The sequence below is a fragment of the Amblyomma maculatum genome, chromosome 6 (genome assembly GCF_055883805.1).
Source record: "Amblyomma maculatum isolate TAMU_Amacu chromosome 6, ASM5588380v1, whole genome shotgun sequence".
Classification (NCBI taxonomy): Eukaryota; Metazoa; Arthropoda; class Arachnida; order Ixodida; family Ixodidae; genus Amblyomma; species Amblyomma maculatum.
In genome coordinates this window covers 86,328,293-86,354,641 of record NC_139349.1, presented here as the reverse complement: position 1 = coordinate 86,354,641, position 26,349 = coordinate 86,328,293, and the positions used below count along the sequence as shown (strand labels likewise).

The 26,349-nt window shown below is 46.4% G+C and overlaps 2 protein-coding genes across 3 annotated transcripts in view; one reads left to right on the top strand and one right to left on the bottom strand.

Moving 5' to 3' along the window:
- The window catches only part of LOC146186192 (uncharacterized), a 45,869-nt gene extending 34,949 nt beyond the window's left edge, over positions 1–10,920 (top strand). Inside the window, exons 12-14 of the mRNA XM_084607997.1 lie at positions 398–556; positions 2,143–2,274; positions 10,738–10,920. Of these exons, the coding sequence (XP_084464123.1) occupies positions 398–556; positions 2,143–2,274; positions 10,738–10,920 (474 nt within the window). The remainder of the gene's footprint in view (positions 1–397; positions 557–2,142; positions 2,275–10,737) is intronic.
- Positions 10,921–16,612: 5,692 nt separating this feature from the next.
- The window catches only part of Ets97D (DNA-binding protein Ets97D), a 24,632-nt gene continuing 14,895 nt past the window's right edge, over positions 16,613–26,349 (bottom strand). For both annotated transcript variants that reach the window (XM_084607086.1, XM_084607087.1), the window contains exons 6-10: positions 26,321–26,349; positions 22,691–22,903; positions 22,153–22,299; positions 21,257–21,480; positions 16,613–19,768 (exon numbers count right to left, since the gene is read on the bottom strand). The exon at positions 26,321–26,349 is cut by the window's right edge and continues 106 nt beyond it. In XM_084607086.1, the coding sequence (XP_084463212.1) occupies positions 19,580–19,768; positions 21,257–21,480; positions 22,153–22,299; positions 22,691–22,903; positions 26,321–26,349 (802 nt within the window). In that variant the 3' untranslated portion in view covers positions 16,613–19,579. The remainder of the gene's footprint in view (positions 19,769–21,256; positions 21,481–22,152; positions 22,300–22,690; positions 22,904–26,320) is intronic.

Sequence of the window (26,349 nt, the reverse complement as noted above, 5' to 3'; positions counted from 1 at the left end):
AAAAAAAAAAACTAATGTTCTAAGGCTCTAAAGGATGGCACCTGGTGAACGCGTTGTGGTGCGTATGACTTTTAGGTGTATTTGATGCGTGTACTGATGTTACAGTAGTAATAGTTTTAAAGTTGAAGATATTTAAACAATTTTTTTTTAAACTTCGCGCAATGAAAAAGCGGTGTTAAAGGTAGTTGCTTCGCGTCTTCTCTTAATTAAGCATCCCTCTAATTTCGAATTCGTGTATGCGGCCAAGTTCTAGGCTGGAAACGGCTTTCTCCGAATGAGGAGAGCATAGCGAGCATAGCACATGGAGGAAGGTTTCCTTCCTCCATGGCATAACACGTTGATTGAACAGCTTGTGTCTGGTGTGTCTCCATTTTGTTACGTGCACGTGGGCGAGCAGAACGCGTTGCTTTCGTGGATGGACCGTGCGGCGTCCCAAGTGGACCATGGCTCGGTCTGCTTCACGCTAACGCTGGCAGTGGTGCGCTTTCTGCTGCCACTGGAACACTCGGGCTTCGGAGAGCCTTGCCAGGACTTCTACCCGGTGTCATACATGCAGGTGATTGTGGCAGTTCTTGAATTTCTGACTTCGACGTATCGAGCATGGCGTATGATCCTACGCGCGACATTTAAGACCTGCGAATGACATGTAGAAGGACATGCCGCCTGTTATTCTCAGATTTTGTTTGCCCCGTATATTATACTAAAAGGCAGAACGCCGCATATGTGATTGGGCAACAGACATGGTAGTAACTGAATTGCTGTAATAAAATTACTGTAATTTATTTACTTTTTCTGGCAGTTTCTAACGTAATTAGTTTTCTGGTCTAGTAATTTAGTAGTGCAATGATTCATTGCAAGTCAGTAATGTTTGCAGCAAGAGTAATTAACTGCTTGCTAAGTTGTGCTAACCAGCCCCGCTGCTCTTTCTGGTCCTCAATTAAGATGGACCAAGATTTAAAAAACGGCTAAGCGCTCTTCCGAACTGTAATCAAGCGAATGTTCTCAACGGGCACGTAAGTATCTACATGTTTGTTTGTTTGTTTGTTTTTTGTTGATTTGTTTGTTAGCCCACTTAAATAACCGGTCGACATCGACTAAACCTTTAATATCGCTCTGAACTGTCAGGCTTGAATGGGAAACTTGTCGAGCGCCACAATATTGGTCAGAATCAGGTACTTCCGACAACGTAGCTTTGGTGTAGCCTTTTGTATTCAGCAAAAATGTAAGCCAGCCGAGCTATAAACTAGTACATAACAGGGTGCTCTGTGCGCTGCGATTTCAGAGCTTTAACTTTGCTGCTGGTTGCGAGCTAAGCATTAATGGCTGCTGACAGCGCGCTTTTCTGGCGCGTCAGCTGCTGCGCTGGCGCTCAACTCAAAGCCAACGGCAACGTTACGCTGTGTCGTGAGCAGCGAAGAAGGAGCTAATATGGCTGTGTTTTGCCAAGTGGTGGATGAGAGCCGTATCGCGGCGCATTCGAGCGAACTTAGAGTGCTGTCACGTGATACTTTCTTACAGCGAAAGCCTTTCTTGGCGTAAGTTGCGTGAGAGAAACGGTATCCAAAATAGTGCAACCTCGAATTGCATAATAGGATGTATGCAAATTAATAATGAAAAATGATGGATTACAAATAGTTTATTAGGTAAATAGTTGATTACAGCATAGTATGAAATGAATACTTATGCAAGATTATATAGTGATAGTTAATAATAGAGATAGATAGCAATATATAGTAATGTAGTAATGGCGCTTAATGACAGATGTGATACTATTACTAGTAGCAGTGATCACGATAGTCAGTGATAGCGATATACAATGATATATAATCCCGCCGCAGTGGTGCAGTCGTTAAGGTGCTCAACTTCTGTGCATAAGGATGTGCTATCGAATCCCGACCGCGGCGGCCGCTTTTCGATGCAGGCGAAGTGCAAGGCACTCGTGGATATGTGCGATGTCACCGCAAGTTAAAGAACACCAGGTGGTCGAAATTTCCGGAGCTTGAGTGCGCTTCCCGAGAATCTCTGCAGTAACTTCCTTGACCGCAACTTACACATTATGGTCAAGTGCTTTGGGATAGAACGTAACTTGACCACAAATTTAAAAGCTGGTCTAGTGTCAGAGCAGCGCTCTTATCTTCACAGCACTGCCGTCTTTGGGAAAACGTACGCTTCGACAGCTCTGGCGCCGCCAACTACGCCGAGGTACCGGGGAAGGCTGGCATGAGCTACTATCGTCTGGAAGCCTACGACAGCGTTGCATCACTCGATATAAAGGTATGGCCTGCGCCATTGTGACGTTGGGAGCTCGACACAATTCTAAGAGAATAACTTAATAAGGGAGTAACTAATCATTGGCATCCATCCACCCAAGCGCAGTTATACGGCTACAAAGGAAAGCTTTCCTTCGTAGCCGTATGGCTGCGCTTGGGTGGATGCCAATGAGTAATTACTCCCTTATTAAAAATCTACTCCACCTCGGGGGTTTCCCCTAAATATTTGACCAAGAGAATAACTTATATCCTTATAGATGATCTGTCTCCGCGCTATCCCCTGGTGCCAATTGGCAAAACCTTCTAAATTATTTCTTGCATCATGCATGGTATCGGCTAAGAGAGCGAAAACCTAATAGTTAACATGGCCTAACCTATGGGCTAACCTTCTCATAGCACCAAAAACACATAAAATGAAGCACACTCAACTACACACTTCTACAATTGTGCTGAAAACTGTTTAAAAAAAAATAGTTTCGCTATTTAAGCACCTTGTGCACAACTGCATCCTGTAAGTTCCATTTTCACGCTGATAAGGACCTTCATGGTACTGGTCGAAAACAGCGATAAGAGATTGTTCAATGGCTAGCTATCAAGAAGTTTTACTATAATGGCTGACACTACGGTTACCATGTCCTTTATTTTTAATGCGACAGCGTGAAAGGCCCCGTTCTCCAGAAAAAGATTACCTGGGGTTTAGCTTTAGTTAAACCCGGTAGGTTGCGTAAGCAATACTGCATGGCTATGCTCAGGTTCAGCATGTAGTGTAGCCAAGTGTGGTGCGGTATGTTTAAGCTGTAGCACGGCGTGGCTACCGACCGGGTTTACCCGACGGCTTGAAGAGCTGGGGGCCCAATCTGCGATCGCTCTTGTTGCTATGGCAACGACGCGCCATTTGCGGCGCGGCGTGGCTACCGACCGGGTTTACCCGACGGCTTGAAGAGGGGCCCCATCTGCGGTCGCTCTAAAGGTCAAACGTGGCTACCGACCGGGTTTACCCGACGGCTTGAAGAGGGGCCCCATCTGCGGTCGCTCTAAAGGTCAAACGTGGCTACTGACCGGGTTTACCCGACGGCTTGAAGAGGGGCCCCATCTGCGGTCGCTCTAAACGTCAAACGTGGCTACCGGCCGAGTTTACGCGACAGGCTGAAACCTGGCGTAGTATTGCTTACGCAATAAAATCAGGCGTAGATGTTGTCAGCGTTGTGGGCGAAAAAAATCACGAGTATTCGTCTGGCAGGTGGTAGACATTACATGTGACTTGGCCGGGCACTTATTGGCTAACAGTCTGCGTGACGTCATGAAGCCACATGACGCCACACAGCCAACTCGAACTCCTCTTTTTAGATGCAAGGGCGAGAGGGAATCGAACACTTCGAGATCCTTCAATCCCGAGTCAGAGGCCACGCAGGCACGTTCGTACGGACTGGTGAACGCGGGGCTTTATATCTATGCCAGGTGAACTTTTACGTATAATGTGCAAGCTCATGATTGTACGCTAATCAGTATAATGGGATAACTTTAAGGAGATTAGGGATTAAGGGAGTAGCAAAGTGCATGTACGCGAACAAGGATTCGCAAAAGAATCGGCAGACGGGAACAACCAACCCTGTCGCGTTATACCGTTAATTAAACGGGGAGCTCAAGTGTCCCATTTTTTTTCCCCCGTGACGATCAGCAAAAATTTCGAAGCACTGCAGAACCTGCAATGAAAAAATGCGAAAACGCTTTTTATATTTTTCTTTCAGTTTTCTTTTATTTTATTTTTTATTTTCTGTACTCCCTATTTTTATTATTTCTTTTGCAGTGTTCTTTTTTATTTCCTCAACACTCGCCAACGTCCTTACGCTAGACAAGAATTATATGGACACATTCTCCGGAAGTTCAAAGATAAATATACAAAAGACACACGGGGTCATTACAGTTTCTATCTGGGCTTCAAGTTATGAGAAAACAAGTTGAATGCACTTTTTTCGCCGAGTAGGTGATGGTGGATTGCCTTTGTCGTGCGGATTTTTGACTCAGATTGTTAACGTTTTCTTATTCTTACAGGCTGTGAAGGATCCTTTTCTGCGTATCATTGCCAATATTCGTTGTGTCAACTACTTGTCACGCATCGCCGATGGAAGGCATATTTATTGTGAAATTGTTCAAGCAACACGGTTCTTATGATTGATGACCCGGATAGGAAAATTTTAAAGGTAGGCCTAAAAATTAATATTCAGAAGATAGGTAATGTTCAGCAACCTCGGGAAGGAACAGCAGTTTACGTTAGGTATCGAAGCACTGGAAGTAGAAGGCGAATATGCCTACTTAGGACAGGTAGTAACCGCAGATCCGGACCATGAAAAGGAAATAACAAGAAGAATAAGATTGGGATGGAGCGCATTTGGCAAGCACTCGCAGATTATGACTAGCAGCTTACCGGTATCGCTTGAGAGGAAAGTATACAGCAGTTGCATCTTACCTGTACTCACCTATGGGGCTGTAGAAAGGGCTATGGAACGAAAAATGGTAGGGGTAACGTTAAGAGATGGGGAGCGTGCAGAGAGGATCAGAGAAATAACTCAAGTTACTGACATTCTAGTGAAAATCAAGAAGAAATGGGCATGGGCAAGGCATGTAGTGCGAAGAGAGGATGGTCGCTTAGGCGGTATAGTCCGGCCGATGACGATGATGATGATTATTATTATGATTAAGTTTTATAATTAAAGGTACTGCATGTAAACCAGCTCACTTTTAAAAAATCGGCCAGCCTGTAGTGTTTGTGGAATAAAGGCAATAAAGACAAAACGGTCGGCGCACAGTGATGTTCATGAGGACGCGCTTTAGTGACACGCTCTGACGACGCCACTCATGAGGCAATATATGCTGTCGCATTAAAGTACCAACCGAAAAAGAACTCGGATATAATTTACTTATTCGCCTCTGCTTGTATTTTTGCCTTTTTAGTTTTTTGACGCTAGCCCATTTTCTTCCCTAGCGACATCCGCACCACAAATATATCGTGCTATAATTCATACACAATAAATACGGGAATTAAAGCAGTTATAACAAGTTATTTAAATGTTTATGATTATTTACTAATTATTATCAATTAATAAATCTAATTTAAAATTATTAATATGGTTGTAGTAATCCCGATCGCCATCAGCTCGCGCGCAAAACCGAAGAGGTAGACGAAGTGGAGCCGAAGCCTTGTTGGCGCTGCACTGTTGATTCGAACGCTACCCCCGTCGCTTTGGTTTGCGGACGTTGCTTGCGGTCTTGGTGCTCCAATAAACCCCTTACACTTGGTGGAGGTTCGGTCGTCGCCCCAGTCCTCCTCGCAAATTTCACCCTGGAACTTCGGAACCGCACGCTACCGCCTTCGGTCACAACCATGCAGGACGCTCCCAGCCAACCATCGGCGCCCATCCCTGCCACTCCTGCCACCATCTTCTGTCCCGAGGCACAACGCCCCCGTGACCCACCTTTCTTCAGTGGTACCGACGACCACGACGTTGACGACTGGCTGGCCTCTTTCGAGCGCGTCAGCACTTACAACCGCTGGGACGATTCCATAAAACTGAGCGACGTCCTCTTCTACCTCACGGACGGGGCGAATCTGTGGTTTCGAAACCACGAAGCCGATCTTCCGACGTGGTCTGTCTTCAAGAAAAACTTCGCGGATGTCTTCGGCCGTCCTGCGGTACGTAAACTCCGCGCCGAACAACGCCTCCATGCACGGCTTCAACGTCCCGAAGAAACGTTTACTAGCTACATTGAGGACGTGGTTGACCTCTGCAAGCGGGTCAATCCGTCCATGCCCGAGCCCGAAAGAGTCACACATGTTCTAAAAGGTCTCACTGATGATGCGTACTATATGATGTCGGCCAGAGACCCTACTTCCGTATCCGACATTATAACACTGTGCCAGAGGTTTGACGAGCTACGAAAGCAGCGCGCTTCTACGCGACGGGCTGCCACACCTGCCGGCATTGCTGGCTTGGCACTGGCTACGCCGTCTGCGGAACAGTCTCAATTTATGCAGAACATCCAAGACTTCATCCGTGAAGAAGTTACACGCCAGCTGTCCCTCCTCCATCCAGTTCAGCCGACCGTCTGCACTTCGCAATTAGCGCCGGCCAACGCGCCATCCATCTCGCCGGCTATCCGCCAAGTTATCGAGGAGAAAGTCGCCGAAGCGCTGCCTTCTAGTGTTCCCATCGCTCCTGTGCAAGCCCCACTCACTTACGCGCAAGTAACCGCTGGAACGCACGGTCCGCTTCCAACATCGTCTTACCAGAACGGCCCTACATTTTATGCTCCACCTCGTTTCATGGCCCCTCAGTCTCAGATCCCTCGACCGCGACGCCGCATTACGAACCCATGGCGAACCGCCGACAATCGCCCAATTTGCTATGCTTGCGGGCTCCCGGGTCACGTCGCTCGCCTTTGCCGTCAGCGCCCGCCTCATCCTGAGGACACAGTCCGTCAGTACCACTACGATCCCGAGCCGCCCCTGAGCAACGTCTCTTCTGGATCGTCTCTATCTCGGGCTCAGTACTCGACACGCCGTTCGCCTTCGCCTCGCCGACGTTCCATTTCGCCAATGCTCCGGCGACAGGGCCCTACGCAAGGGGAAAACTAAATGCCGCAGTTCCGGAGGCAAGAACTGCGCGTTTGACGAACTCGTTAAGCCCTCCGCCATCTCCCGCCAACGTCATTGAAGTGCTCGTAGAAGGTTTTCCCGTTCTCGCGCTGGTGGATACAGGTGCTGCCGTTTCCGTAATTAGTGATGCCCTTCGCCGCAAAATTCGCAAGGTCACGACGCCGCTTTCTGCTTTTTCGCTTCGTACGGCCAGTTCAGAGCGCATCACCCCTGCAGCAGCGTGCACGATACGAGTTTGCATCAAAGACATTACGTATCTCGTCGAGATGGTGGTGCTTTACGACTGCTCCCACGACATCATCCTCGGCTACGACTTTTTGTCAACTCACAGTGCTGTGATTGATTGTGCCCGTGCTGAAGTTGAGCTTTCCCCTGTGTGTAATGTTTCCCTGTGTGACCCACCTGTGCGCCCTGCTAAGCTCCTTGTAGCTGCAGACACCGACATTCCTCCCTTTTCTTCTGTTCTCGTTCCCCTTATTTCGACATCTGCCCTCCCTAGTCCTGTTCTCTTTACGCCCAAACTCGCCTCCGCCCACCATAACCGCCTCCTTCTTCCTTTCGCCGTTCTAACAATTTCTGATGGCAGCTGTGTCATCTATGCTTCCAACCCTTTTCCCTGCCCTACGGCTGTACTTCGCGGGGAGTGCCTCGGCTACATTGAAGAGCTGGACCCTGATCGCACTTACATGTTCTCCGAACCTGAAGTTTTTCCTCACGTCGCTGCCCTGACGTCTTGTGCTGCTACGAGTGATGAGCTTCCTGTCCACGCCTTTCATCGAGCTATCGCGACCGACCTTCCGACCGCCCAACGGGACCAAATAATCGCCCTCCTTCAGCGCTTCAGTGCATCTTTTGACGTGTCCCAGCCTTCCTTGGGCCGCGCCTTGACCGTTTCTCATGCAATCGACACTGGTCCTCATGCTCCCCTGCGGCAGCGACCATATCGCGTGTCGCCCACTGAGCGCCGCGTCATTCGTGACAATGTCGCCGATATGCTTCAACGGGGCATCATACGACCATCTCATAGCCCTTGGGCCTCCCCCGTCGTGTTGGTGACGAAGAAAGATGGCACGATCCGCTTCTGTGTGGACTACCGGCGTCTGAATAAGATAACCCGCAAAGATGTTTACCCACTACCACGAATTGACGACGCGCTAGATTGTTTGCAAGGAGCGGAGTTCTTTTCGTCGCTAGATTTGCGCTCTGGCTATTGGTAAGTACCGATGGCTTCCGCTGACCGCCCGAAAACAGCCTTCATCACTCCCGATGGCTTGTATGAATTCAATGTGATGCCGTTCGGACTGTGCAACGCCCCCGCCACCTTCGAGAGAATGATGGATAACATTCTTAGTGGGCTCAAATGGGAAACGTGTCTTTGTTATCTAGATGACATTGTCGTTTTCTCGAAAGATTTTCCTTCCCACCTTCTGCGCCTTCAGCGTGTCCTTACGTGCCTTACTGAAGCAGGCCTACAGCTCAACTTGAAGAAATGTCACTTTGCCGCTACCAAGCTCACAATACTTGGTCATGTCATATCCAAGGATGGCGTTCTACCGGATCCTACCAAACTTCGTGCCGTCGCAGACTTCCCCAAGCCCACAGCCTTGAAAGAACTTCGAAGTTTTATCGGTCTATGTTCGTATTTCCGCCGTTTTATCCGCAACTTCGCCAGTATCATCGCCCCTTTAACGCAACTTCTCGCCGGAGGCCCGAACCTTTCCTCTTGGTCACCAGCCTGTGATGCTGCGTTCAGTACACTACGCCGTCTACTGGTCTCTCCCCCTATACTCCGCCATTTTGACCCTGCCTGCTCGACCGAAATACACACTGATGCAAGCGGCGTAGGTCTGGGCGCTGTTCTTGCTCAACGGAAACCTGGATATTCCGAGTATGTCGTCGCGTACGCTAGTCGTACCCTCACGAAAGCGGAATCGAACTATTCTGTGACCGAAAAGGAGTGTCTGGCCATCATATGGGCCATTACCAAGTTTCGTCCCTATATTTACGGTCGCCCATTCTACGTTGTTACCGACCACCACGCGCTGTGTTGGCTATCCTCCCTCAAAGACCCCTCCGGCCGCCTCGCCCGCTGGGCGTTACGTCTTCAGGAGTACGATATCCACGTCATCTATCGATCAGGACGCAAGCACACCGACGCTGATGCTCTTTCCCGTTCACCGCTTCCTAACGACTCGACGGCTGGCTTCGTTTGTTCCTACGATATGTCGCCGCTCAACATTACCAACATGAAATCTGAGCAGCAGAAAGATCCATGGATATCCTCCCTCTTAACATTCCTGTCTACGCCCGCAGAGCTGTCTCCGTCACGTGCACTTCGTCGTCAGGTCCACCACTTCGCCACTCGTGATGGACTTTTACACCGCCGCAATTACCATCCTACAGGGCGAAAATGGCTTCTCGTGATTCCGCGACATCTCCGTGCTGAAATCTGCGCCTCTTTCCACGCCGATCCCCAATGCGGCCATGCAGGTGTCATGAAAACCTATTCTCGACTATGTATGAGATATTACTGGCGCGGCATGTACCGCTTCATTCGTCAGTACATCCGATCCTGTACCGCCTGCCAACGTCGCAAGAATCCATCCCCTCAGCCAGCCGCTCCGTTGCAGCCATTGCCTTGCCCCAGCCGCCCTTTTGACCGTGTCGGTATCGATCTGTATGGCCCGCTTCCGATCACGTCGGCTAGCAACCGCTGGGTCATCGTAGCCGTTGACCACCTAACCCGTTACGTGGAAACATCGGCCTTGCAGTCTGCCACCGCACGGGATGTTGCTTCGTTCATTCTGCATCGCCTCGTTCTTCGTCACGGCGCACCGAAAGAATTGATCAGTGACCGCGGACGTGCGTTTCTTTCCGACACTGTAGAAGCCCTCCTCAAACAGTGCCAGATCATTCACCGGAGCACCACAGCGTATCACCCCCAAACGAACGGCATGACTAAGCGATTTAATCGCACTCTTAGTGACATGCTGGCCATGTACGTCGATAGCGCTCACTCTAATTGGGACCAAGTGCTGCCTTTCGTATCGTACGCCTACAATACGGCTACGCAGACTACGACTGGGTTCTCCCCCTTCTTTCTTTTATATGGTCGTGAACCCACGTCCACCATGGATACTATCCTGCCCTACCACCCCGACGCTTCAGAGACCACTCTACTCTCTGAAGCGCACACATTTGCCGAAGAATGCCGACAATTGGCGCGCTCCTTCACAACGGAGAACCAGGCTCAACAAAAGCATAACCGGGACCCTACAAATCCAGCGCCTTCATATCCCTCAGGTGCCCTCGTTTGGCTCTGGGTGCCTTCCTCTGCACCCGGCCTCTCATCCAAACTCCTATCGCGCTATCATGGACCTTACCGCATTCTCGAACAATCTTCTCCCGTCAATTACGTAGTAGAGCCCTTGAACCCATCTCCAGATCATCGCCGCCGCGACCGAGAAACTGTACATGTCGACCGCCTCAAGCCGTATTATGATCCCCCTACCCTTTCCTCACCATGAGTCGCCAGGATGGCTCCTTTTCCGCCGGGGGGTATTGTAGTAATCCCGATCGCCATCAGCTCGCGCGCAAAACCGAAGAGGTAGACGAAGTGGAGCCGGAGCCTTGTTGGCGCTGCACTGTTGATTCGAACGCTACCCCCGTCGCTTTGGTTTGCGGACGTTGCTTGCGGTCTTGGTGCTCCAATAAACCCCTTACATGGTAATCGTTTGTGAAACTGATTTCATACACGATATTTTATAGGCGCCGCTCGAAACTTGGCCCCTTGACTTCTTTCTCTTCCCGCAGCTGGAGAGCATCTTGTCTCAGTTCCCACGACTGTGCGTGGCGCTGGTGCACGTGGACTTCGACGACTACCTGGGCGCATGCGGCGACGGCCGCGGACCGTTCGCGCGCCTTTCGTCGGTGCGCGATGTGCTGCGACGGTTCACTATCACCGCGCAGTTCTACGTCGACCTTCGGCGCCGTTGACGCTCGCTGCACCGAGCCCCGGTTACGCCATGCTTTTTGAAAATACGAATTTCCGCCTCCGTCGTTTCCCTTATTTTAAGGCGAAAGCCTTTAATGGCTCATACTGTCGTCGACAAAAGCTGTCCGCGCGAGCGGCGCACCTGATTGGTCGACAGAGAAGTGGCGTCACGAATTCGAAGTGACCAACCAGACGTCTCATCTTGTCCAGCGTTTCTGCCATCTGCGATCCCACACTTGAACGCGCGCCAAGAAACGCCAAGAAACGCCACGCGACAGGAGCGATGGTGTGCCGTCCAAACGCGCACTTGTCGGAGAAAGTGTGACAGATACTGCGCCTTTCCTTTCCTGTAAACCGATAAAAGGCAAACTATGAGAGACAAATGATAGGAGAGGAAGGGTAGGCTTTCGTCATTCTTCTCTTAGGAGACATCTAAGAGACCCTCTAATTTTTTTGACGCTGCCGCTCTTGTTCATACTGAATCACCCTGAAAGTGGCGCTGAAGATATTGTATTTGCACAGACCTGTAAACTATTTAGTACGAAATTAGCCTCATTCAACACGCGAGTCTCATATACGATATGAAAATGAACACCTGCAGCCATGGTGATATTCTGCAGCAAAGAGCTTCGTGTAGATAGGCGAACACCATAAAGATGTATCCAGAATTATTAACTGGCGCAAATGGTAATGTGGCAGCTCTGATAACGTTGGTCTGATAGACAGGCATTTTATAAGCCTAACACACGTCAGCTAAACCTGACACAAAGGGCTCACTATAAAGGCAATGTATACTAGTTATTCCACGATGAAACGAATCGATCTTCGTTCCCGCCGAATGTCGTAAGAAGCTTAAACAACATATATGAAAGTTGGTTCTCAGTGAGTTCCAACTGAGTTCCCATTGGCTCCAATTGGTTCCAATGGGAACTCAGTAGGAACTCAATGCGAACCAACTGGGAATTGTTCCATAAATGAGTAAGACCAACCAAATCATAGTACACAGTTCTCCTAGACCCACAAAATGTTGCCGCTGCTTTCAATAATATAGCTTAACTTCTCAATACCGCTGAATACATTTACCTCTAATACTCTCTCCTTTGAATTTTCAGTGTGACCCTGAAAAGACGGGCAATAATGATACGCTGGCCACCTGTTCTAGAAGAGTGGAATAGCATAAATTCTAACTTGCTTAACTAATCATTTGATCTGAGTCGCTTTGGGACGTTAAAACCCACAGCCCAATCCAACCTAATCATTTGATCCTAAAGGGTTTGGTTTGGTTTACATGGGCCCGTATTCCGAGCTTGCGTCGTTATCGAAGTGTCTCATCTCACGTAACCTCGAGGCATCTGATTGGTCGAAACGCCGGAACCGGGTGTTGCCACTACGGAACCGGAAGAGGTGGCAGCACGATGTTCCCGCGTTTCCACCAATCAGATGACTCGAGGTCAGGGAGATTGCGACACTTTCGATAACGACGCAAACTCGGAATACGGGCCATGGTTTAACGTCCCAAAGTGACTGAGGTTATGTAACACGCCGTAATGGAGGACTCCGGACCTTTCGACCACGTGTGCCTTGCTTTTCACCTGTATCGAAAGCGGCCGCCGCGGTCGGGATTCGATCCCGCATCCTTGTCCAGCAGTCGAGCGCATAACCGCCGCGCCAGTGGCGGGGCATTTGATCCTAACAGTGTTTAAACTACAGGCTTGCCATTCATTCGCACGCGTGTTTGGTACTTCCTCAGTTTGAGATGTCCAAATTCCAATGTGCTCACTTTCACCTCCAGCTGTCCCCATTCAGTATCGCTTCACTCGCATCTTCGTATGCAGAGAGAGGCCATACGCTGATTTTGTGTAGTCTTGCTCAAAACTTCTCATGTCATAATGACCGCGCTGTGGGTGTTGTAGAATGACTCGACTTACTTAGTAGGACGTCCATTTTGTGGCACCCACAACTTGGTCATCCTAACGAGAGAACTTTTGAACAAGACGTCTTACGTATGTTTACCCAAAACTACAGCAGGTAGTATCGAGCACTAGGAGGATGCTTGAAATATACTTTCGATTCTTTTATAGGCGATTCCCAATGGAAACGGATTTTGTCTTGCTGTTGTGGTGCTGTGGTTAGGGCACTCGACTTCTGTGCCCTGGGAGGCGTGATCGGCCGCTGCGGCCGCTTTTCGATTAAAGCGAAAAGCATGGCGCCCGCGCGATGTCAGTGCACGTTAAAAATCGCCATGTGGTCGAAATTTCTGGAGCCCTCCACAACCCCGTCTCTCATAGCCCGAGTCGCTTTAAGAAGTTAGCCCCCATAAATTAATGGCGTGACGATGGTGCGCATTTATAACGCAGCATAAAACAGTATTTGTTAATTTATAACCTTACAATAACGTTGTTTTTCCTTAAAATGAAATGTAAATTGGTTTATAGGAAGAGAAAGGCGCAGTATCTCATGTCAACTCTCGGTGGACACCTGACCAGCGCCAGAAGAGGAGGGAGGAAGGTGGGAGTGAAAGAGAAAGGTGCCGTAGTTGAGGGCTACGGAGTAATTTAGACTGCCACTTAACCACTGAGCCACAGCGGCCAGCTCGCTGTCGCGCAGGCCTGACTCGTAAGGTTCCTGGCTGGCATTTACTGAAGTTGTTTGCTGCGGCGACTGTCCGATTATCAAGCGGTTTTATTAACAATAAATAAAATAATGAAAGAAGCAATTTGTGCTAGCTGTGGCATATATCTCATCGCGCTCGGAGGCACCTGGGTTGCGCTGGCGGAAACAGAGTGGGTAGATCGACAGAGGAAATATGATCGAGGGAGCGATAAGGAGACATGGGCAGGGTTATGGTAAAGATAATAAAAGCCACTATAATATCCAAGAATGTTTATCTGTCAGCAGGCATGTATCAAGATTCTCCTGTGCATGACGTAGATATTGTCTTTCGGCGCTGAATTTGGTACATCTGCAAAGAATATGTGAAATTGTTTCCTCACTGCCGCAGATGTCACACGTTATCAGCCATGTTGATAAGAAAGTAGTAGTTGTTTCGGACGGCAACACCAAGCCACAGACGACACAGCTAAGTTCCTACAAGTCGTTGTAGGCATGCAGGCTGAAAGTCGGAGCTTCACGTTAGGGTCCAGGTACTGTAGGCATCGCGATTCGAAAACTGGCCAGAATTCCACGAGGCAATCGTGGTATCCTGCTCCAGTGTTCGAAGCTAGCCAGCTGTCTGCATCTGTTCTTGAAAAAAAAAAAAATGGCTGTGGTTTAGCTTCGGTTAACCCTAGTACGAAGCGATAGCTGAATTCGGTCATTGTTGTTGCTGTCGGAGTTGACGCAGAAGCAGCGGCGGCGGCCATCTGTGCAGCTCGTAGCTCGTGCCTTGCAGCATCGTCGACGTCGCGGCGGCGCTTCGCAAGACGCTTCTCACGTTGTTCCGGCATTTCCGCCGCTCTTTTGGCTTTAGCCCCTTCTTTTCTCCTCCAAAAACTTTCAGCTCGCAACGCAATGTCCTTCGGATTGTCAGATGCAGCCAAACGACGATCGTAACCAGCACGGCTGCTCAATTGTTCTTCCTCCGAGTCCATGGCGCGGCTCCGGCCGAGACGCGCTACTGCATGTGCTCGGGATTGATGTCAGCGGCCATGTGTCTCGCCACGCAGCTGCTCGCGAACGTTTGACCTTGACCTTTGGTGGGAACATAGCTACCCAAAGAGGTTGTAGCGTAAGTTCCAACTTGACCTCGAAGCTGTCCTGAAGGTCATCGGAAGCACGCGGTGACTGGCTTTATTCCTCACGTAGTGAAACGCTTCAAAATTATGAGGGTTTAAACATGGCTTAACTTAGCAATAAAGCGAAAGCTGTGTATTGCAGGGATAGCCTTTATAACGCATATAACACCATTTCAATCCGAGGTTTTTCATAACATTTAAGATAGGTTGCCTTATACGTTCAGTGGACACCACGAAATGATGAACACCTTCACCTAACCATGGTCAAGATCATATTTTCATATTTTTCGTGTAAATTTTAAATTTCTTTATAAGTATGGAAAGGCGCAGTATCTGTCAGACTTGAGGGAAGGGAAGAATGTGGAAGTGAAAGCAGAAAGAGCGAAATAGACACCATTGTGGAGGGGTATACGGAGTGGGGGCCTTTACCGCATGCTGACATCACAAGCCCGGCATGTTTGTGATGTCAGCGCACGCTAAAGGCCCCCACTCCGTACATCCCAAGCCCGGCAAACCCATAGACATTCAAAATCTCCGCCCTATTTCCCTCACCTCTTGCCTCGGTAAGCTCTTTGAGCACGTCGTTCTAGACCACTTGCAGAGCTTTCTCGAGCACAACCATCTTTTCCCCGATTCGATGTTCGACTTTCGCCCATCCCTCTCTACCCAGGACATCATGCTCCAGCTCTCTGAAGAGGTCCTTCACCCTCTTCACGCCAAGCGCACTCGCGAGATTATGGCACTAGACTTGACGAAAGCATTTGACAATGTCCTCCATACCGCCATCCTAGACGCCCTTTCCACCCTTAACGTGGGTTCTCGGATCCATGGTTACATAAAGGCTTTTACGTATAATGTGTTAGCTTACGAGGCAGCAGAGGTGGCTCAGCTACAGGCCCAGTAGCAGGCCCGTGCATTTTCTTTTCCTTCTTGCTTCAGTCGCAACAACAACAAACGGCCACCTTGGAGACCAGGCGGGCCGCATGGATCACCGGGTAGCCACCGCGGGGGGAGGAGCGGATACTGTATTAGGACCCTATCTCTATTTGCAGAAATGTGATGAGAACGCACTAAAGTTAACCCCTCGCAAAATTTATGTGCATCCTTGAACTTCCCATAACGAGGTAATAACTGGTTCAAGGCTTTCACACTTGTTTCTGTCATAAATCTGCCACACTTGTTTCTGTGGACACCTAACCATGTGTTAGGGGAAGGAAGGTGGGATTTGAAGTTTCAGGGAAAGGAAGGCACAGTCTACTTTTGGGTGGACACCAGGAATCGGGGACAGCCACTTATTTAAGTCAAGCTCACACTTGAAGGTCAAACTCTCACCCATGGCAACCTCGGCTTTACCTAGTGACCTTGGTGTTTCCACCCTCATAAAATGTGCTCCAAACGAATGCATAATCCAATTTCACTTATTCTACAAAAGAAGCCCTAGACTGGCATGAGCATTCCTTGGAAAAAGATTGAGAATATAAAACATGCCTTTGCTTCAAAAATCCAGCATGAACAACTTGACTATGTAACGACTGGTCATTGGGTTGCATGACGTCACAAGACCATGTGACATAGCCAAATTGATGCTGCCGGGCTCTGCCTTCGAGATGGGAAGGTGAGATTGGAATATCACTCTTCAGAGCCATTGGATCTCGACAAATGAGTATCCACAAGGGAAGCCAGCTCTCTTTTTAAATATTAGTATTTTGCAAAGCAGCCCATATGACCATAGGATCTGAAGCACCACTAGTGCTGTTATATAGTTGTGTCTGGCCTCTACGTTTCCACCCTCTTAAAATGTACTCCAAACGTATGCATAATCCAATTTCACTTATTCTACAATAGAAGCCCTAGACTGGCATAAACATTCCTTGCAAAGAACTGAGTATATAAAACATGCTACCAAGAACTGCACACATTCAGCATGCTTCACATGATATCAAAAAACTGCAGACAGTAATAATGCAACAAAAGGCAACTTTTATCCAAAAGTGGCATAACATTGGTGCACAGCACACCACACAAGGGGGGCGTACCAAAATTACCTCATCATTGTATGCTCAAGTAAACACAACGTGATAAGCAATGTTGTTAAGCAAGTCTTACTCTCTGCAAGTAGCAGCCTCATTTAAGAGCACAGGTTACAAATCTATGTTCCAATTGATGTGAGAACCAAATGTTGTTCTCAGTAAGTGACAAGGTAATAAGAACCCAAATTACCAATCTAAGGGCCAAATTATACAATTACAAAACAAAAAATGAAACAGCAAATGGGTTACACATAACCTTCACCCCCATGATGAAAAAAGATTTAATTTTTGTCCCTTTCATTCATGCAGGACCAAAGTTGAAATGGAAAGAATGCATCAAGCACATGCATAGACTTGCTTTACAAATTGTAGAAATACAGTGCTATGATGAGGTAATTGTATGTAATTGTATGCACAAGCACTTCAAGAGTCATCATTTCCTTTTTCATTTCAGATCAGATCCCCTTTTTAATTCAACCGTAATCTGCGGTAACGAAAGAAGCTTCAAATAGAGAGTGCAATACTAGCGTGTACTTTGAAAACAGTGCATAACAAAAGAAAGAATAAGTGGGGTGGGCATGTTTCAGATTTACACCACTTAAGCTTAAACCTGTATACATCTCCAGTAATCGACTAGGACAACTTGGATGGAGTTAGCAGCTTCAGAAGAAAAACCTCAGCACCAGTGACAAAAAAAAAGCAAATATTTTTTAATGCCCTTATTTTCTTTAATATGTATTGCAAAAAAAAATTGCTGCATATAAAACCTCATAAATTCCTCACTAATTCCCTTGCTCTATGACAAAGACAGATGCCTAATTGGTAAACTACACTTGCTAGTACATTTAAGCAGGGAAAATTAAAATTTTAAATTTTACACTGGTCTGCTACATAACAAACACAACTTGAAAAAGTTCTTATCTTTTGCACTGTTCATATAGTTAGGTAATTTCTACTCTCTGCATTTGCTGTAATTTTGCTTAAAAATTCAGCAGCTTGAAAACAACACTGATATCACTTACCGGCCTCGGCAGTACCAGAACACAGAGACATTACATAAAAAATAACATGACTGAACATGAAAAGAAGAATGCCCATGTGATGTATAATGCATTGCACTACAGTCAGGATGAGTGGTATATGCATCGAGTACCATCCCAAAAATTTATCCAAGCTGGACATTGTAAACAGGCAAAAACACTCATTGGAAACACCACACATCCTGTTGCTAACATACCACTCCGGTCAAGATTTCTCTGTGCTTTCCTTTAAGCTTGACAAACCAGTACACGTTTTGTCAAAGCACTTGCGACACTCACAATGAAAAAAATGTGCAAGCACATTGAAGTGGCATTCTTCCATTTCAAATAGCAGATCCATATTGATTTCATCTGTGCTTCCTTCTTCAGAAAACACGAAAAGTTGCAGTAAGAATCCATTTGATCTTAACGACATTTCATTATGAAGGCCACCATTACTATGTGTCTTTCAAATGCTTAAAATGCAGCTAATGATAGCAGAATAATTACGCACAACCCTTACCCAGGCACCTAAGGCCTAACATCATATCTTGCAATGTACATACCGCCAGGGCTGTTAACGCTATATACAGTAATGCATTATGTACAATCCGGCACGGAAATTATATAAATGTTGAACAATTAATAGCAAAGAGACCATACCTAGGCTGCCTTATAGGTCAGTTTTGATTTCAACAAAATAAAATATCTCGTTTGCAAACAAGACTAACCCAGCGAAACCAAGCATCTTTACTTCTGCAAAGTACAGTTAAAACAGTGTAAACGAACAAAGTCATGGATGCATTGAAAAGTTCCATGATGAAACCCTTGTGTAACGTAAAAAGTTCAATAAGGTGCTCGCACATAGTAGTCACTTAATTACAAAAGCTTGTGTCTGCCACTAGCCCAAACCAGGTTACATGAAACAGCTGATTGGCATGAAATGCAATGCAGACAGAAGAAAGCCAAAGTACAGTGAAAACCATAACAATGACAATATACAAGTGTTCATAATTAGAAGAAAAGGAATGCTTAAATGGCTATTATGCATAAAAAATGATAGCAGCCAAAAAATTGTAAATACGACAGCTTTCATGAGGCAGAAATGAAGCGGAAATTCGAAATATAGCGGCAGTAATTGGATAGAGAATAGCCAGCCAGCTAGCCATGTTCCCAGCAAGTTTATTCAGCTTATTTCATTATGTGCATAGCACACAACGTCAGCACAGTAAACGAAATTTCTTTCGCCAGGTGTGAGGTAAGTAAGATATGACTTTTCTCTAAGACTCTGCACTTCACTGCCCCCATTAAAGACAGCTTTCACATATTTTCCAAATTGCCAAACCCTTTTATTTTCTTAAAGTTTTGCAGAATTCCCATTCAGCACCTGTTAAGAAGCTGATTACAGGGGCAAAATAAATACCTTCAGTGAAACATTTGCATTCTTTGTGTGCCATAATTAAAGCAGCATCTTGCACTCAGCTCTTACTGCCACAGTGCAAGCTAGCTGAACACATACTTTCATGGATAGAACAGATGCTATGACAAGTAGGGGTCATCAGCACTGGCTGGAAAAGAAATGAGGAAAGAGAGAAAGGAGTATACAAACCTTAACTTCGAAAAAGGTAGCCTCGACTGAACAAAGTGAAGTTGTGAATAATTAACTACGGCCTGATGACATTAAAAAAGCTATAACCACAAAGTATTGTCAAAGCATTTGCCACAATGCCTGGTTCGTTATTCACGGGGACAATCTTCTTACTTCTGCAGGAACAGTCTTTCGAGATTGTCGATGTGAGGATCCCTGTTCTCAGCTGGCTTCACACGTGAACTCAACTATGAGGAGGCTGACAGCAGAAAACGCAGCACTAATTTCGTTCAGAGGTCTTCAGGGTCGTCCTGTCCAGCCGACACCTCCAGGGTGCTCATGGAAAGAACGCTGCCCCCCAGCTTCTCCATTCGTCGCTGTTCACACTCCAGCACTAGACGGTTCAGTTCAGAGGCGCTGTAGCCGACCAGCTGCTTCAGGTCACACACAAACTTGTACACAAATCGCTTTCCGTGGACCTGAAAGAGAACATAAACAGAAGGGACACCAGTGACCTTCAACATAATTACTTGTCAGAAGGTCATCTCTAACCTGTACTGCCATGAATGTAGCAACAGTCAGTCACAATCTGTGTTTTAACCTGCAGTGTCCTCTCCCCTGATTCCAATTTTAACAGCCAAGTTCCAACTCGAAATTCTGCGAGCAGTTTTCTTTCATCAAAATGTCAAAGGGCAGTCATGAAGAAGTGTCAGAGTAGGACACAGATGAAAATAAACGACAGAAACACTTCTATCATGCACAATATCAAAACAGCTATTTGCGAACATTTATTTACACACAAGGTCTATACTATTCCAGTATGAGCATGTGTGAGAGAACACAGGTCCTTAGTTTGCAAGGTTAATTTTTTGTTTGAGGCAGCCAGTGGTTATCCAACAGAAAGACATTTTTTTCTCTGAAAGAGGTAAGCTACGTTTATTTGCAGTGATTTGCATGAAAACGCTACGCAAAGGATTCTATTGTATGCACATTTTAATATAAGTAATAAATCACTTAGAAAAAAAAAATTTCCACGTCCACGCACAAGTATCTACTTTCACAAATTGATCAAATGAATGGAAGCGAGACTCTTCCTTTAAAACCAACGATCCAAATTGCCTTCATTAAGCTTCAAAGGCCCATTAGCTGTTTTTAGCACCAAGGCATGTCTGCACTTATTTACCCTGAAATACAGTTAAGCCTTGCTGCGACAAAGTTGAAAGGGGGGTGAAAAAATGTTCTTTTATATGTCATCATCATCAGCAGCAGCCTGACTATACCCACTGCAGGGCAAAGGCCTCTCCCATATTACTCCAATTAACCCAGTCCTGTGCTAGCTGCATCCACTTGACCCCTGCGAACTTCTTAACCTCATCCGCCCTCCTAACTTTCTGCCGCCCCCTGCTATGTTCATTTTGTATGTGCTGCTTTCTAATGCCCACAAACAATACGCTTACAGCCTTTGCGATATCAGAATGAACAAGCAGAAACCAATGAAAGTAGATTACTCCAATTGCTCGTTCATACTTTGTCATTCAGTAGCAAAAGGAAGTGGAATCCGCTATCGCAAAAGTATTCCTTTCATCCTTGCTGGCCACTGTGCCGTTGGCTCAGCTGTGGTTGCCTAGACTTCGCACAGGAATTCCACAGGGTGGAGCTTCGTACCGTCACATGATCCGGCAGTCTGCGCACTGGATCTGAACAGTGATGGGAAGTTCGTGAGACTCAGCGCTGTACAAGTCAAACAGACCATCTTTCTTGCCATACTATTGGTCAATGAGAGTCGCCTAAACTTTTTAGGCGGCAGAATTATTCCTGAACTGATCGGGCTTTCCACCGAGATTTTCGGCGGATTCTCTGCCGCGACAACAGACTTTGCTTTTTCTCGCTGTCAAATGTCAAGTGTGAAGGAGTGACAAGGTATCCCTCTTGCGAGGAAAAAAAAAAATGGTGAAAGAGATGGGTACCTTGGCAATCATGTCACCATCATAGTAGTACCGCAGTGCCCGGCTGAGCTTCTCGTAGTTCATGGTGGGTTTGTTCTTGCGTAGTCCCCACAGCTGGGCCACCATCTCAGGGTTGTTGAGTTTGAACTCCCCCTCGTCGCCCACCCACTGGATGTACTCACGACTGTCCCGCTCTGTCAGCATCTCCAACAGAAACTGCCACAGCTGAATCTGCCCATTGTTGCCTGCACCAGAAAAAAATGACCAACAACCACTTCTGATGTGAATTCATGCATCCTCCCAAAATTCATACATCCAAGCATGTTGATACTCCTCAATCTTTCCCTGACCCTGAAAAAAGGGTAACAAACACACACACACACACATAAAAAGCTGGCAGAAAATGTCCTGTGTAGTTTGGAGGATTTAAATAGTGTGTGGTTGGGTACACACGCACATAGAGCAGAAAGCTAAAAGCAGTAAACCCTGTTAATGAAGATACTGAATGTACACAAATCAAAATGACTTTAGGTTAAGCAGACACAACTACACTGGACAGCAAATACTGCACAGATTTAAAAAGTGATGCAGCAGACAGTGAATAACTGGTGAGGCAAACATTTTCAATTTTGGGATGCTGTGAATTCATAAAATTTCCTGACCGGACTGTTGCGTACAATGTGCAGGGCTTTGAATGTTCTGAACGTGATGCAGCTATTACAATTCTCAACTGCAAAGGAGGCAGACAAAAATCTGCGAGGCCTTACGGCCTTTGTGAGCAACAACGCAGTTCCACCCGAGGAAGCTGGAGGCATGCCTTATTCTAATTATACGGGTAATGGTTACTGAAAAGGAGAACTTGATGCGCCAACTTCGCCAAGACTCTTGCACAAAACAAGCGCAAAAATTACACCAACCTGTCCTGTTGCCAGGGGATCCTTCATACGCCACCCTCGGTGAGAGCTTTGGCACCCTGATTCGATTCCGGGGCGGCTGGCTGACTGCCTTCTGAAGAGCAACCACCTGAGTGGCTGGCTGCACATACACAGGCTGCTGGATGATGGCTGAAACACAAAGATAGTTCCGCACATTTGTTTCGTGAATTCTTACTTCCAATTTGAACATAGATGCCAAGGTTCACCATCAACTGCTACATGAAAATATCTACATATTATGTGACTAATCCACACGTTAGAATCAATTAGTGAGCCAAATGTCTGTTGGAACAATGTATACACAATGTTCAAATGAAATGATCTATCTCTGGGCAATTCAGGTTCCATTTTACTTTGAGCATACATACTGAGAGTTCACTATATTGATAATGGGTCGCAGGAATGCACATGTATAAAAATTTCCATCTTAAACATAAAACCCTGCATCATACAAAACGGTAACCGATGGCCCACACGGTGCAGTGTACTTCAATGACTCCAAATGTGCTTCTTTACATACCCACAATTTTACACTTGCGTAGCAACTCAAGGTGCGTCCAAAAGATGTCACCGGGGTCAAACGAGACGCGCCGCACAAATTCCGTGTGACTAAGATCACACAGTTGTTTTCCTGTCAGGTTCCAGTCTTCAGGGTTTGGGTTCTGCAGGTTGAAGTGTTGAGACGCCCACAGAAACCATCGCTGCACATGTTCGAGCTTCCAAGTAGCAGGGTCTAGATATAAATAAGAAAAAAGAATGCAAAAGCAAGTCATAACACGCTTGAGGCAAGATGAGCTAAGCACTAGCGTAGATGGTCGAAGTTATACTCAAGGGAGATTAAAGTGAACTCCAATGATTCCTGTAATTTTCTTCCCACGTCACTGCTGAGCCTTTCAGATAATCTCCGCGTTTGCAATGAGTTTAGAAAATGCAGAAAGTGAGAAAGTGCCAGCTAGCCAAGCCAGTGTGCCCAACCTGATGGCATTTGTCACAATAAATGTGAGACATCTCCAGACAGTCACGATTTAGTGAATGACGTCACCTATATTGCACTAAGGGCTAAAAAAATGCAAATAACCTCAACGAAAGCTCCGTTCCTATGAAAAGTAAAATAAGAAGCCTTTTTGTACCCAAGAAAGGCAGTTAACTTGGCATAACAAGATTCGAGTTCATATATCAAAACGAATGAATAATGAACAAAATTTCCTTCAGAAATACATGTTACTCTCTCTTTCCACTTTCACTCCCACCTTCCTCCCTTCCCTTAGGGCACGGTTCAGGTGTCCACAGAGCAAGTGTGACAGACACTGCGCCTCTCCCTTCCTGTGAACCAATTATTATTATTATTATTATTCAATCAAGCATTTGGCCTGAACACATATTATATTAAAGAAGTCTGAATGCCACGCTAAAAGCAATTTAGATGCGAACTCAAAACCAACAACCAATGAATACCTGATCGGCAAGAGACAAGTTTCCTAACACTGACGATGCTGGTGATAAAAAATGATACTCCTCCTCTCCCTCTCACTAAACAGGTCCCGGTGAGCAAGACAAAAATAAAACATGTGGCACCCCGCCCCCTCGCCTCGTCCTACCACCCGCGGCACTTCAGAGCACTCAAAGACTGTGCGCACCAAGGCAGCCCTGTTAACGCCAACGAACAGGAGCGGCTACGACTACACGGCGAGGTTTCGCCCCAATCAGTTGCAAGTGATCGCCAGCTGCAATTTTAAAAACTTAATTACAAATTATATGTTCCGAATAGAGCCTTTAAATTTCACTCAAACAGTCACAAAGACCACCTCTACGAATCTTCTGCATTAGAGTATGCCCTCAAATGTCTTTTCAGGGTCCTTTTAACAGAACATTACATAATCACATGAGAACAACCCAGAAGGTAGGCTGATGCAAAAATCGAACAATTCCTTTTCCACATACACTCTGAAGTTTTCCAACATGAATTAACAACTATGCAAAAACTGTGCCAACCCACATCCCCTATACTGAATCAAACGTTCATGCTTTAAACGCATTCCTGCTTTAAATATGTTCAATTATTTCTGTACTATTTGGCAATAAGGTCAAGTTTGATAACAACATTAAAACAGCAGACTTCAGTGCTACAAAAATGTGTACAGCACCCAACAGGCTGGCAAATCTTTAGAAGATTAAAGAATACCAGCAGAGTTCCAAATTCAATGATAAAAAATCCAAAACAAAGATTATTCAAGAACAATGCACAGTAAGACAATGCTCACAAGCTGCAGGCAAAGCATGAGTACTAATAAGCACCTTACTGCATAATCTTCCAACATTTAAATTTTTGCCCATAACCTACTCCCCAACCTTGCACTGTAAGACAATGGCTACTAAGACTAGAGTTTTGCACGAGCTTGGGCCAATCGGAGCCCTCAGCCTCGGACTCGGGCCGGGCCAGGTTATTTGTCTCGGGCAGGCCAGGCTCCCCAATCCCAAGTGCGAGTAGCTTTTGTGAAAGCGTGAATGTGGCCATGGAGCAAAAGGCATCTCTAATGCTGTGCAGGAAGTGTTTTCTGGGTCCTCCAAACATGAAAGGTCCGTGTTCTCTTCTTACATTGATCCCCCATTCCTCTACGCTCACTCGCTTTGAACAGATCTTTGATAGCCATCAATGACCAAATAGAAGGGCCGCATGTGAAGTACTGAGCTTTGACTTCCGCATCTCCGCTTTAGTCACATCAGTGCTGACGCTTAGGTAAATAATAATAATAATAATAATAATAATAATAATAATAATAATAATAATAATAATAATTAGTTCACAGGAAAGGAAAAGCACAGCATCTGTCACACTTGTTTCTGTGGACACCTGACTCACGCCCTAAGAGAAGGGAGGAAGGTGAGAGTGAAAGTAGAAATAGGAGCCGTAGCGGAGGACTACGGAGTAATTTCGACCACCTAGGGATTAATGTGCACTGACATCGCACAGCACACAGATGCCTCTTCGTTTCGCCTCCACCGAAACGCAGCCGCCAGCGATCGGGATCGAGCCCGGGAACTCATCCATCTCGAGATTTGCGACACACTATCGCCTCTCACACATCTCTGTTGTGGCTTGCTGCTGGCCTCAACAAGGCATCAATATAAGCGGGGCACAGCGCTTAGTCAAAGCATCCAAAGTGTTTGAGTTGCCTCTTGTGCCTGGACCCAGACAGTGCAGCAGCAGCAACTAGCTGGCACCGTGAAAGGCACACGGTGAGCTAGCACTGAGTACTTGAACACATAATCACCTGCTTGCTTGAGTTCGAGCTAGCACAGTTTTTGAGACAAAAGGAAGCTGTGTAGCCAGAACTTGTTCTTCTTGCAAAGAAGGAATTTGTCATTACAGCCATCAGTTAGAGCGGCGAAAGAATCTTCACCGCTGCAGGATTCATAATGCAGGAGCGCCGCACAAGCTTCAAACCTCCATCAATGCATAACTTGTTGTTTTTCATAATAATTTAGAATAATAACCCTATGTATGCGCTGTGCCTCAATATATTAAACTATTTTTGTTACCTTAAGCATGAGAGCTTGACATTTACAGCTCTTACGCAAGCTTATGCAGAAGAATTATTTCTTTAAGTTTCATCATTTCAACTGCAATTACAGCAGGTCAGACCAATTCCTGGCCGAGCCTTAGATCTGAGCACAGGGCCAAGCCAGGCTGGACTCAGGCTCTTTCAGGATCAGGCTGGGTCCCTTCCCCCGGCATCAGACCCGGGCTGGGCGCAGGCTCAGAATTTCGGCCCGTGTACACCCCTAATCTTGATCACAGACCACCATTACACAATAAGGTTCTAACTTGCCAGGTAAGAATTTTCAGATGTTCTCTCAAGGATGAAGCCATCCTGTTACCATGAAAATCACTGCTATCATGATCTCTGAGGAGTTCCAGATAGCACTGTATATTCTGTTGCTATATGTTCACACTTGACATCATTCCCTGCAAGGAATTCACAAGGTTTTAATACTGCTGATAATTGTCTAATAAAGGGTGAAGTGAAGAAGAACAAAACACGACTGTCTCAGCACACCTAAATGTAGACCAGATTCATTACTGTGATCAAGGCACGGAAAGGACTGGAAAATAAACTGGAAGCCACAAAATGGTACATGCAGAACATACCAGCAGGTATCTTGTGTTTTTCCTGCTCC